Raw genomic sequence first — 14430 nt, 5'->3', positions numbered from 1 at the left:
CATGCGAAAGGCAAAGGTCAGATTAAAATCCCAGCTCAACTCGTAGTTTTAACCTTTTACAAATTTCAGTGGAAAATAATCTATTACTCAGAGTTGTGAGAGATACTATAGACAATGGGTACAGGGTGTCGCAAAGTTCTGAAAGAGGAATGATATATCATCCAGTAAATATGCTTCTACTTGTACATACACACAAAACAGTAGGAGATTTTCAAAAAAGGTTGGTATTATTTCTAAGTATGTGTGAGTACCTACATATTAAATTATTTGTTGCAGCTTCAGTGTTCAACTCCTTTCATTTTACAGGCTCTCAGTCTGGGAGAGAGGGTTCAACAACTGACTGATATGAATCTCAAGAGATCTGTCATACGATTCAATGGAAACAGATTTCGAGATTTTGTTAAAGCAACGCCTCGAAATTATTCTGTAATTGTCATGTTTACAGCAATGGCACCACAAAGACAATGTGCAATTTGCAGGTAGTTAAATTTTTTTCTGCAGTTACTTCCTTTGACATCATTATATTTAATGTAATATAGTACTCAACATAATCATAAAATTTTGTTGCATGTTCTTGTGTGTTTCAGGCATGCCAATGATGAATTCCAAATTGTTGCAAACTCTTTCCGTTATTCACAGATCTATTCGAATAAGCTGTTCTTTGCCTTAGTAGATTTTGATGAAGGTCCAGATGTGTTTCAAATGGTAAAATTTGTAGCTATATGCCTGTCTTATTGTTTTAAACTATCTGACAGATTCCTAACTGAGTTGCTCCCATTTTTCAGCTTCGTCTGAATACAGCTCCTGTATTTATGCATTTTCCACCCAAAGGCAAACCTAAGCAGAGTGATACAATGGATATCCAACGAGTTGGTTTTGCTGCAGAAGCGATAGCTAAGTGGATTGGTGAAAGGACAGATATTCAGGTTGTCTTCATTTTCTTTCATTAAAATTACCTGTTTTAATGACAATAACACTACAGTACTCACATTGCTGTTCAAATAGACATCAATATGAAAATCAAAATTTATAACAAAAAGTAAAGCATCCAGAAGACATGGTCAGATATTGACGTAATTGTGTACACAGATACCATCACCTTGTATGTAAATGATTTGAGTTCCAGTTCTATGTGCGACGTACAACAGCTACCAGAGTGCATTAGTGTTGTTCAAGTTTAGTATTGTTAGCAGATCTGGTATGTTACATATGGGGTTGAACAGTGACAGATGTTGAGTGATCACTGTGGGTGACACAGAGATGCTGCATAGTGATGTGATATACATTTATTAGCACCTGACAGTATTTGAAAGAGGCCTAATTGTAGGATTCCACTTGGTCTGCTGACTGGATGCTGCAATGCCTAGATTTGTGAGGCACTAAGCTGTGACGGTGGTTGACTATTGGACTGCACGAGTCCAAGAGTGAAGGGTCAAGGTTCTTGTTGACCACGTCTAACCACTGCAAGGGAGGTCACCACATCATGCACAAAACACACCATAACCCCTTCACACCTGCATCTTACATCTGAGAACAAGTAATGGACTCTGTTCACCATTCTGCATCTTCCTGTGCTATTGTTCAGAGATTAGCAGATGTTCAGAGTTTGGAATTTCCCTCCCATAATGCAAAGATCTGCATCTGGAGTGGAGCCTTGATGAGAAAGCATGGACTGCTTACGTGTGTCCTGGTGTTGTATTTAGCCATGAATCCCCGTTCTGCATTACCTTGAATGACCTTCGTCAGCCAGTTGACTGCAACCTGGGAAAATGTCCCATTCCTCCAATGTTTTGGAGAGGCACTGTGATGTTACTCCTGTTCTCACAGTTTCGGGTCATCGAGTATGATTTTAGATATGGCTGGTAGTGATTGAGGGTACTCTGAGAGCGAGGGAAAAACAACTGCCTATATCCCTCTGTACAAGCCCTAATCTCTCTTATCATGTCGTTATGGTCCTAATCTTTCTTATCTTATCTTCATGGTCCATAGCAAAATGTACACTGGTGCCAATAGAATCATTCTGAGGTCAGTTTCAAGTGTCAGTTCTGTTAATTTTCTCAGCAGTGTTCCTCGAGAAGAATGTCACCTTCCTTCCAAGGATTACCATTTGAGTTCCCAAAGCTTCTCCATAATACGTGCATGTTGTTCATACCTACCAGCAACGAATCTAGCAGCCTGCCTCTGAATTGCTTCAATGTCTTCATTTAATCTGACCTGTTGTGGATAAGTCATCTTGCATCCTTCTGCAGTCACTCAGTGACAAAACCTTCCTGTACACCACAGCATCATCAGCAAACAGCTGCAGATAGCTGTTCACACTGGCCACCAGATCATTTATGTATACAGAAAATAACAGCAGTTCTATCTCACCTCCCGGGGCACTCCTGTCAATACTCCTTTTTCTGATAAACACTCACCATCGAGGACAATGTACTAGCTTCTTTACTTAAGAAGTCTTAAAGCCACTTGGATACCTGAGAACCTATTCCGTACACTCGTACCTTTGTTAACAGTCTGCTGTGGGGTACCGTGTCAAATGATTTTTTTTTAAATAGGAATATGGAATCCGCGTGTTGCCATTCATGCATAGTTCACGGGATATCACATGACAAAAGAACAAGCTGAGTTTCGCATGAGCAGTGCTTTCCATGACCCTGCTGATATGACAGAAGCTTTTTCGTCTCAAAGAAATTTAGTATGTTCAGCCTGAAAACATGTTGAATAATTCTAGTGCAAACTGGTATTAAGGATATTGATCTGTAATTTTGCGGGTCTGTTCTTTTATCCTTCTTATATACAGGAGTCACCTGCATTTCTTTCCACTTACTTGGGTCTTTGCACCGCTTTGTGTTAAAAGCAAGCTTGCAACCAAAATAAGGAGCCAATGCTTTCAGCTCTTTCAGTTGTTTCTCTACGCCAGGGATGCTTATACTAAGTCATCCATACAGGAGTCTGTGTAATGTTCAAATGATGGTATGTTTGTTTGACTTTTGTTCACGAACAATTTATTAAATGTGAAATTTAAAACTTTGTCTTTCCTTTTACTATGTTCTGCTGCCACGCAAGACTGGTCAACAGTGACTGGATAGAAGTCTTAGACCCACTTAGCGATTTTACGTAAGACCACAATTTTTTTTTATGTTCTCAGCAAGATATTTTGCTAAGGTGTGACAGTGGTAGTTGCTATATGCTTTGCACATCAATATTTTTTACAGATGCATGAATTTCTATTAACTTTTGCCTGTCATCATTTGCGTGTTCTCTTTTGAATCGAGAGTGGAACAGCCTTTGCTCCTCCAGCATTTTCTAAATTTCATTGTTAAACCATGGTTAGTCTTTTCTGTCCTTAATCCATTTACTTGGCACATACTTCACCAGAGCACAATTTACAATCCCTTTACACACCACAGAGTTCTTGCCTCTCATGCAACAGTATTGTTGTGCCATTTTTCAATAGAACTTTGCTCATTGGCATGTGTCACTGTGTCACTTGTCTCTATGAATTGTCTGTGTCATGTTGAGGTACTCTTGTGACCAACAAGCTCCCCAGATCTGTCCCCGAGAGAATATGTGTGGGACCAACTCAGGTGTCAACTCCAACCCTTTGCTAGTATCTGGTATGCTGAGGATCAGTTACAACAGTTGTGCACCAGCTTGACTCAGGAGAGGATACAACAGCTTTATGACACCCTTCGCAACTGAATCAGTGTATGTATCCAGGTTACAGGAAGTGTAATATTTTGCTGGTAAGTGCAGTCATACTTGAAAATTTTTATAAAGAAGTTTCTTTCCGTCTCCTCCTTCCCTTCTGGGTGCTTCACATTTTTGTCAGGGAATGCATTAAGTTAATCTTGATAACAGGACATAATGACCCTCATCAGATTGAATTCGTCTGCCGGATTAACGATGATGGGTCGGTGTGCCAGTCAGCTTGGATATTGCTTTTAGGCAGTTCCCACATTCCACTAGATGAACAGGCTGGTTCCCAAGTTCTGCCTCAGATACTTGCTACTCAAATATATAGGAACACGTTTTCACACTTGCACATGGAATTTTCTCTGTACACAGGTAGACTGGGTACACTGCTACTGCTGTGGGAGGAGGGCAGGGGTAGGGGCAAGGAGGTTGACTAGGAGACTGCAACCTTCACTCTTTGGTCTCCTTAAACAGTCAACTAGCATTAGCCTGTGGCACGTCTTACAAGTTATGTAATAATATACCTAAAAACAAAGATGATGTGACTTACCAAACGAAAGTGCTGGCAGGTCGACAGACACACAAACGAACACAAACATACACACAAAATTCAAGCTTTCGCAACAAACTGTTGCCTCATCAGGAAAGAGGGAAGGAGAGGGAAAGACGAAAGGATGTGGGTTTTAAGGGAGAGGGTAAGGAGTCATTCCAGTCCCGGGAGCGGAAAGACTTACCTTAGGGGGAAAAAAGGACGGGTATACACTCGCACACACACACATATCCATCCACACATATACAGACCAGTTATGTAATAATGTTATGTAATAATGTTATTTTGATATACTCATATGTCTGTCCTCAGATGTCTGTTACTTGTATGCTCGATTAATCATTTACTGCTAAGGCTTCTCATGCTGTTAGTCAGTGGTGAGGAAGAATAGGGAATGGATGGTCCATCACCAGACACATCATCAAGTCTTCATTCACTCATTCATATGTTTATTCAAACATTGTCTGTAGACACCATGATGAAGAACAAGTCAAATCACAATGGTCTGTGCCTCTCTTTCTCTTCATAGGATAACACAGAACTGGAACTCCCTTGTATTCTCACTTGTGTGAATATCTAAGGAGCATCCCAAGCAGTTTGGAAAAGAGACTCCTAAGCATATCTTACAAGTTATTTCTGAAAGTACCATCTCCGTCACAAGTGCATTATTTCAAGCATTGAGTCTTATATTAAAATTCTTAGTGAATTAATGTGTGTGACACATTGAAATGGATGAATAATTAGCTGTGTAATGAATAGTCTCCATTACATCAGCTAGTTGGATGGAATGCAAATAATGAAAAGAGTGAAGGTAACCACCAGTTGTATGTATGGGACATGAAGCCATCAAAAAAAAGAGACATTATTGAGTTTTCGCACAAGTGTCTTCATCCAAACCTGCAGCTTTAAGACTGTATAATTGTCGGGGTTTATGTGTGTGAGCTGTGAAAGATAACATTGCCTGAAAGGTCAACAGTGACAATAATTTTTTTACGTGCTTGTCAACAAAAGTGCCTCAACTGAACTTACTGCTTCCATTATTTTTATTGAAACCAGCTGTAAGTGGTGTATCCTTTATCAGAGTGGTTATGGAACACAGAGAATTGCTACTAACAGCAGCATTCATATAGCTAAGACATCATGTCTGTTGGTGGCTTGTGAGTATACAGTCTGGATGTTCACAAATTTTTGGATTCAGATAAATATGAAGAGTGTGAGATTAATATAGCATTTGCTGTATAACAGTTACGCTTGTCAACATATTTATACAACTACAGCCACTGCCAAAAATAATAATAATAATAAACATTACGTGTCTCAAAAAAGAAAGAATTGTTTTGGGGGAATTTTGTTGTTTTGTACATAACTAAGTGCAGTTTAGGACAAGAACGAAATAACGTTTGGGCTTTCATTGCTTTCCATTTTACATTTTCATGTAAGTGGGAGTTTTTGTGCTTTTATATTTTTTCGGACAAATGTACAAGACCCATAACACACGTATTAGTTAATGACTAATGGAAAATCTCATATAAAGATGTGAAACAAATACTAACAAAGAGATAGAGGGGCTGGCCAGTACTTACCTCAGCTCAGTACAGCCGATAGATACACATAAAACAGAACCGAAAATTTACATTCCTAGCTTTCGGAACAAATGTTCCTTCATCAGGGTGGAGAGAGGGGAAAGAAAGGGAAGAAGGGAAAGGAGATTCAGTTACTCACAACCCAGGCTATGAAGCAACAGGGAAAGGAAAATAGGGAGGGTAGCAAGGATGGAGGCATGGTTGTCAGAGGGAAGCCAAAGATATTCTACTGTAAGTACTGTGCCAGCTTCAAACCAAAGAGGATGCATACAGAAGTAAAGAGGTATATAGTATAAAGATAAACACAACTATGTAGGATGAAAAGATGCGTGAATGGCTAAAGAGGAAAGGGAAAGAGGAGAAGACTGAAGAGTAAATGGGAGTGAGGTTGTTTAACGTAGGTTCAGTCCAGGGGGATGGCAGGATGAAAGGATGTGTTGGAGTGCAAGTTCCCATCTCCGCAGTTCAGAGGGACTGGTGTTGGGTGGGAGAAGCCAAATGGCACATACGGTGTAGCAGGTTCCTAGGTCCCTAGAATTATGCTGGAGGGCATGCTCCGCTACTGGGTATTGGGCATCTCCTAGGCGGACAGTTCGTCTGTGTCCGTTCATGCGCTCAGCCAGTTTAGTTGTTGTCATGCCGATGTAAAAGGCTGTGCAGTGCAGGCATATCAGTTGATAAATGACATGTGTAGTTTCGCACGTGGCCCTGCCTTGAATTGTGTATGTTTTACCAGTAACGGGGCTGGAGTAGGTGGTTGTGGGGGGATGCATGGGGCAGGTTTTGCAGCGGGGTCGGTTACAGGGGTAGGAACCGCTGGGTAGAGAAGGTAGTCTGGGAATATTGTAGGGTTTAACAAGGATGTTACGGAGGTTAGGGGGGCGACGAAAGGCAACTCTGGGTGGTGTGGGGAGAATTTTGTCAAGGGATGATCTCATTTCAGGGGTTGACTTGAGAAAGTCATATCCCTGGCGGAGTAATTTGTTGATGTTTTCGAGGCCAGGATAATATTGGGTGACAAGGGGGATACATACCCATGGTCTCTCTGCCCTTGAGCACTACCTCTCCCAACGCCCACCCGAAGATCTTCCAAAAACCTCGTTCCTTATCACACTTACCAACTTCATCCTCACCCATAACTACTTCACTTTTGAAGGCCAGACCTACAAACAAATCAGGGGAACGGCCATGGGAACCAGGATGGCTCCGTCCTATGCCAACCTCTTCATGGGCCGCATGGAGGAGGCTTTCCTGAAGACCCAACAGCTGCTTCCCCTGGCCTGGTATAGGTTTATAGATGACATCTTTGTGGTCTGGACTCATGGTGAAGAAACACTCCTTAATTTCCTCCATAACCTCAATTCCTTTTCGAATCTGAATTTCACCTGGTCCTTCTCCAAAACCCAAGCCACCTTCCTGGATGTTGACCTTCATCTTGTTGAAGCTCACATCCACACCTCTGTCCATATCAAACCCACAAACAAACAACAGTACCTTCACTTCGATAGCTGGCATCCATTCCACATCAAACGCTCCCTTCCCTACAGCCTAGGTATTCGTGGCAAATGCATCTGCTCCAGTGATGAATCCCTCAACAATTACACCAATAACCTGACCAGTGCTTTCCTCTCCCGCAACTATCCTGCAGACCTTGTCCACAAACAGATCTCCCGAGCAATACATTCCTCCCCGTCCAACAACAATGTTCCTACCCCCAGACCACACAGAAGCATCCCCCTTGTCACCCAATATTATCCTGGCCTCGAAAACATCAACAAATTACTCCGCCAGGGATATGACTTTCTCAAGTCAACCCCTGAAATGAGATCATCCCTTGACAAAATTCTCCCCACACCACCCAGAGTTGCCTTTCGTCGCCCCCCTAACCTCCGTAACATCCTTGTTAAACCCTACAATATTCCCAGACTACCTTCTCTACCCAGCGGTTCCTACCCCTGTAACCGACCCCGCTGCAAAACCTGCCCCATGCATCCCCCCACAACCACCTACTCCAGCCCCGTTACTGGTAAAACATACACAATTCAAGGCAGGGCCACGTGCGAAACTACACATGTCATTTATCAACTGACATGCCTGCACTGCACAGCCTTTTACATCGGCATGACAACAACTAAACTGGCTGAGCGCATGAACGGACACAGACGAACTGTCCCCCTAGGAGATGCCCAATACCCAGTAGCGGAGCATGCCCTCCAGCATAATTCTAGGTACCTAGGAACCTGCTACATCGTATGTGCCATTTGGCTTCTCCCACCCAACACCAGTCCCTCTGAACTGCGGAGTTGGGAACTTGCACTCCAACACATCCTTTCATCCCGCCATCCCCCTGGACTGAACCTACGTTAAACAACCTCACTCCCATTTACTCTTCAGTCTTCTCCTCTTTCCCTTTCCTCTTTAGCCATTCACGCATCTTTTCATCCTACATAGTTGTGTTTATCTTTATACTATATACCTCTTTACTTCTATATGCATCCTCTTTGGTTTGAAGCTGGCACAGTACTTACAGTAGAATATCTTTGGCTTCCCTCTGACAACCATGCCTCCATCCTTGCTACCCTCCCTATTTTTCTTTCCCTGTTGCCTCATAGCCTGGGTTGTGAGTAACTGAATCTCCTTTCCCTTCTTCCCTTTCTTTCCCCTCTCTCCTCCCTGATGAAGGAACATTTGTTCCGAAAGCTAGGAATGTAAATTTTCGGTTCTGTTTTATGTGTATCTATCGGCTGTACTGAGCTGAGGTAAGTACTGGCCAGCCCCTCTATCTCTTTGTTAGTATTTGTATTAGTTAATGAATTAACTTGTAGGCTGAAAGTCAGGTATTCTTACATTTCACTCACACAACTACTTAGGCTTATTATATACTTCTTTATTTACTTGTAGTCATGCTTATTTGATTTTAGCACTTTCTCTGTCAGTGGATCTGATCTGGGAGGCCCTAGTTCCTTTGCAGATAACTTTTCCTGATAATTTTTTTTTCTGTTAGCACTTAAAACAGAATCAACAGATGTCGTGTTGACACTACACATGAAAGCAGATTCCTGCACGGTAAACAACCAACTCCAAATACAAACTGCCGTTTGATTAAATGATTAAATTCAAGTCTGGACTAGAATAAAAATAAGGTACTGAGAACCAAAGGGGCCAAAAGCACACCGTTGTCATTCCCACATTTAAGTCAACATCAAAGAAACAAGCGGGACAGCTTTTTGTAAATGTTCATATATACAGTGTGGGCCTCGGCACAGATAAACCTGACTCACCATAAGATCAACAGATATCAGAAACATGAATAAATGCTGCAGTCTCACAACCGTCGATGATGTACTTTGATTCTTAGTGCCTCAAATGGATTACTATATGATAAAATCTAACACTTAATATACTATCCCATTCAGAGCCCAACAAAATAGGTTTTTCTTTCAGTGTAGCTATAACATATGTTGATGTTCAATCTAATTTTACTATATAATGAGTGAACTGACATAACGGAGGAGTGTGCTACTGTCTAGCAGGATTTATGCCAAGCAAATGGGATAAAAGTCTGCTGCAGTGTGCTTCCACCTGGTGGCATTGATATATCTTGTAGTTTGGTGGTAAGAGCTAGCTGTGCACACCATGAACCGTGCATGCTGTGTATCATATCCATATGTATTTGGCCCTTAAGACAATAATGTCATGGCAGTTGCGTATGCGCAAGAGCTCCTAAAAATGTGCACAACTGAAGATGTGCCCATGACCCTGATGCCAAGTTTCACAGAATCTAGAGGAGTAACAGTGTAGCATAGCACAGTAGATTTAGTGCCATGGATTTCAGATTACCTGATCTGTGTTACATTTAACGGCGCTGAAAGAAAAATAGGCAATAAATCTGCAGTGTGTCAATAGTTAGGGTGTTTATGTGCTGTAGTGCTCTTACACCACAGCCGTGTCTGATCATGTCCCTTCTCCTTTCTCTTTTCTGTTTTGAAAGCCAAGGGATATTAACACAAATTATAAGAACAGATTGGTATCACAAGAGAAACCATAACTGCAATGTCACCAAGCAACAAAACTTCAAATCTCACAGAGACACAAAAACTGTGTTCGCAGATGTTACAGTCAATAGTGTTGCACATTCAACATAACCGTTATAATATAAAAATAACAATTTATCACAGTATGCTGGAACTTTTTCTGTAAATGGGCAGCCCCCAATAAAAGCTGCATATAATATCCATGATCCTGTAAAGGTGCAACTGTCAATCCATACAAATTGAATAAAAACATTGGTGTAGGTTCATCTCATCATAAATTTTGAATGTCCATGTACAATCTTCAAATTTCAGCATCAGTCTCAGTAAAAATACAAGCCATTCTAATTTGACAAAAGCAGCACAATGCAACCAAATATTTACAGACTTCTTACAAACAGATGTGGCATACGACAAAGCAAGTTGTTATACTGCATCGGAAGAGGGGAGCTTACCTGTTTTTCACATGTCTGCTTCATTCTTTCATAAGTTTTCCTTATATGTGATGTCGCCTCCTGATTGTGATGCAGTCATATACTGTAAGAACTTGGAGCAGAAGTTCTTTCAAGAGAACAATCTATACTGTGGGAACTGAAATATGCTGACTGTGTCACACTATTGGGCAGTCAATAAAAAGGATAAACTTTTCATGTTTATACAGGAAAATAATAGGACAGATGAAATTTCAGCAGAAGTTAATATCACACTTCTGTAGAAACAAATTGAAAAAAGCTGCAGCATCTATAAATGCAAGAAATGGTCCCACAGTCATAGACAATTTGTTTTTCACCCCAGCAGCATGCAATGATTTAGCTGTAAAATCAATAAAATATACCATTCAGTTAGCTGCACATTGTAGAACAAAAGTACTATAGCTTAGGATCATAAACAATCTCACAGTAACAGTGTTTAGGGAGAAATTATAGGGGGAATGGTGTGGAGAAATTTGTAAAGCAGACAGTGTAGATGGAAAATTTAACTCTTTCTTAAACATATACAATTTGAAATATTTATAAACAAGAAACAAATCAAAATAGTGGCCCAAATGAATTTGAAACCCCTAGAAAATAGCTCCAACAGCGACACTTTCAAATCTGCTGACCAGCAAATCCAACAGTTACTTCCTGTCAGCAAACTTTTATATATCATAGTGAGCCAAAATTTACCTCAGGAGGAGATCAAGCGGTTACAACACACATAAAATATGAGTAACTTGAGTAAAACACTTCAATCCCTAATACATAACTTGAATGAAGTCCTTGTCCACTAGAATGACATTTCATATTTATTACTTTCAATGGGTAGAAGAATACCAGTTATACTTGACTAGCACTGAAGGACAGTCACCTATTAATTTAACTTTAAACTTTGATACTCACTTATGGCTAATAATGCTAGCTGTGCCGGATTTGAGATATGTTGATGCTGTTACCTTCATTGACGATCACAGACTGAACGAGCGGTGCTGTGCTCTGACATAAGTAGTCTTCCAGCAGCAGCGTATGGACCTTGTGAGAGCCTGTCAGAACTATCATTTGTGGCTGCATCTGCCAGCAACTGTCTGCAGCTTGTGGTGCCATTGTGAGGTACCAACTATGGATGGCTGTTATCCCTGAAACAACCGTTTTTCAGTTCTGTCGTCCCCCCCACACACACGTTTACCTTAACTGTTAAAACCACTCAAAATAACCAGTTTCTTAAATAACCATTTTCTAGTTTTTTATTCCCTTTATTTCCTGTAATAAATGTACAAAATGAACAAAGACTGAAAGACTTCAACTGTCTTAGTTTCAAGATTTAAAGATTCAAAATATTAAGTTATATAGGCAAATAAAATAAAACTTAGCCTGTCCACTGTTCACTGCTTTTCTCAAAAAATGATGAGTAGATGAATACCAAAAAATACCAATTATTCATAATTAAAATATTGGTATCAGTTTTAAACGGTCATTTTTTCAACACCACACAAACTTTGCACCCTCTAATAAGCAAATGAATTGAGATGCATTATATTTAGTTGTGCAGAAACTACGTGTACCACCAAGAGACATTAGTCTTAAAAATACAGATCTTAAAGAAGTTAAAAATATCATCAGAACACTAAAAAGCAGTAAATGTGCTGGCGATGATGGAGCTCATAGTACACTATTAAAATCTTATAACGACTTGGGTGGATTACCTTAAGCTGTCTTTGTAATCCTTTAACTGTGTACACATTTCATGACCGACTTAAATAATTGTACTAACTCCAGATTGTCAAACAATTTTAGACCTATTTCACTGTAACCAGTCTCTTCAAAAGTCTTTCAGAAAGTGGTCTACTGATTCATTTAACTTGGTAGGTGTTATCGTATTAGTTTGAGCACTGTATTCTCCACAGGAAAAAAACCATACAAGTCTGCACAAATAAAGTGTTGATAAAGCTAAATAAGAAACAAATCTCCTTTTGATATATTTTGTAGCCGTGTTCATTTTATATATTTTATGGTATAATTAGTTATTCAGAAGCGATGGATAGGCATATACTACATCGGTAGAAAATGTACACAATACAAAGGAGAGGTATTTGTGGAGTAAAGAGCATCCAGTCATCTCTAACATAATTATAACTTATATTCAGTAATGGAAACAAGAACTATTGGTCAATGTTTCCAGTCCCATACAAATGGCTGCTGTATATACAAAAGTCAGCCTTGCCACAGTAGAGCACCTCAGAAATAAATGTGAAAATAAACGTATGGTTTACTCGAATTGCCAAGAAAAAGTGCGAAGCATTTTGGGAGAAAACCCATTATTATAGACAGCTATAAAAATTGGAAATTCAGCAAATGATAGAGAACTATTGTATCATTTTAAAAAAAGGTAATGCCGACATTACAAAAATTACTTATTGCACTAAAGCAAAAAAAAAAATGTTTTCCTTGGCAGAAAGTTGTTTTGCGCAAGACCTGGTATGAAATGGGATTTCTTTGGAGGAGATGTGTAAGTAAAAGAAAGATTCTGCTAGAAAGAACTGATGAAATTGACTGGCTTTTTATAAGTAAGGACATTAAGTGAGTAAGGTGGAAAGTCCTTTTATACTGACAAAATTGGGTGGAAAACAACATTATTTATAGAAAATGTTATCTGGGTCCTTGCACTGTTGCTGACAATGTTAGTGGAATCAACATGATTGTTGCGGTGAATATTAGATATAATGCTGGGTTCATTTAGTAGTCTACATCAATAGTATTCTCTTCTAAATATTCCCTGTTACATATTACACACTTATGTCAGCCTTTTTTTCCAGAACTTGAAACGCTTCTGTAACTCTTATCTTTGGGACAGCTTTTAATCCCCTCAGTGATGCGTTTTTAATCTTATGTATGCTTGTAATAAATTGTGCTTCAAGGTTTCCTTTATTTTTGGGAATAAAAACAGTAATCACATGGAGCAAATATGGTGGTTTGGGCATTATTAGAGTATTATTTTTGGGCAAAAATTCACAAACAAGCAACAAAATGCTGTATATCGTGGCGCAAAAACTGTGGATTCCTCCACCACACACACAAGCTTTTTTCAGATTACTTCATGCAGACAATGTGTAGCTTGTAAGTGGTACTCCTTATTGTTCGTGTCACCTTGTGACAAGAACTCGTTTACACTATATTGTTAAAATCAAAGAACACCATGAGCATAACCACATACCTTCACAGTTGACCACACACATCGAGCATTTTTTGGTTCTGTCAATCCGGCTTCTGTTGGGATGATCCAGCTTTAATTTCAACATCATAGCCATCAACTCAAGTTTTATTATCTATTGTGCCTCATTTCAATTGGTCAGTATTGCTGTTGACTTAATCTAGTGACTCCTGAGCAACTTGCAATTGCCATTGTATTTGTTCATTATTAAACAATTTCAGAAGTTTTTTTACCCGAAATATCCAAAACAATTTCATGGCACAAGCTACTTGATATGTCAGCATCATCACTGACTCTTTAGATAGTGGTTTGATGATGTTTCATAATCATTTCTCTCACTTTTTCCGTTATTCTATCAGTTGATGTGCTTGGAGTCCAGGGTACTCTTCATCTTCAATGTCCTCACTGCTTTCTTTGAAACACTTATACCACTTGTGAACTCTTATTTTACTCATAGAAGACTCACAAAAAGCAGTATTTAACATTTCTAAAACTTTGGTACACTTTATTCTGTTCTTATAACAAAATTTAGTACAAATTCTCTGACACATTTTTATACAAAATAAATAATTGCTGATACAACCAAAACACTTGCAACCTGTTTGACAGCCGAGAACAGATTAAATATCCAACATCCCTAACATTGTGCAGGTACTTTTAAGGCATTTTAAAATTTTGTACATTGCTGGAGAAGCAACTGTACTATGAAATCTTCTTGAAGAAATAATAAACAGTCAATTGGTCAGCTGCAAGAAGGAAGGGTTTAAATAAACCTTCCATTTTGCAAGCATCTTCACTGGCACAGTGACAAAAAATTGGTGCAAATTGATCTAATAGAATATTCAAATTCCTTGTTACTTTTTAGACGCTTCTCATGTAGCAAGAA

General features: G+C 39.5%; 1 protein-coding gene across 1 annotated transcript in view; it reads left to right on the top strand.

Moving 5' to 3' along the window:
• The window catches only part of LOC126174887 (tumor suppressor candidate 3), a 59872-nt gene that overhangs the window by 2342 nt on the left and 43100 nt on the right, over positions 1-14430 (top strand). Inside the window, exons 2-4 of the mRNA XM_049921310.1 lie at positions 307-479; positions 588-705; positions 786-926. Coding sequence (XP_049777267.1) covers positions 307-479; positions 588-705; positions 786-926 — 432 coding nt within the window. The remainder of the gene's footprint in view (positions 1-306; positions 480-587; positions 706-785; positions 927-14430) is intronic.

The sequence above is a fragment of the Schistocerca cancellata genome, chromosome 3, assembly GCF_023864275.1.
Source record: "Schistocerca cancellata isolate TAMUIC-IGC-003103 chromosome 3, iqSchCanc2.1, whole genome shotgun sequence".
Taxonomy (NCBI): Eukaryota; Metazoa; Arthropoda; class Insecta; order Orthoptera; family Acrididae; genus Schistocerca; species Schistocerca cancellata.
This window is presented reverse-complemented; position numbering and strand designations above follow the sequence as displayed.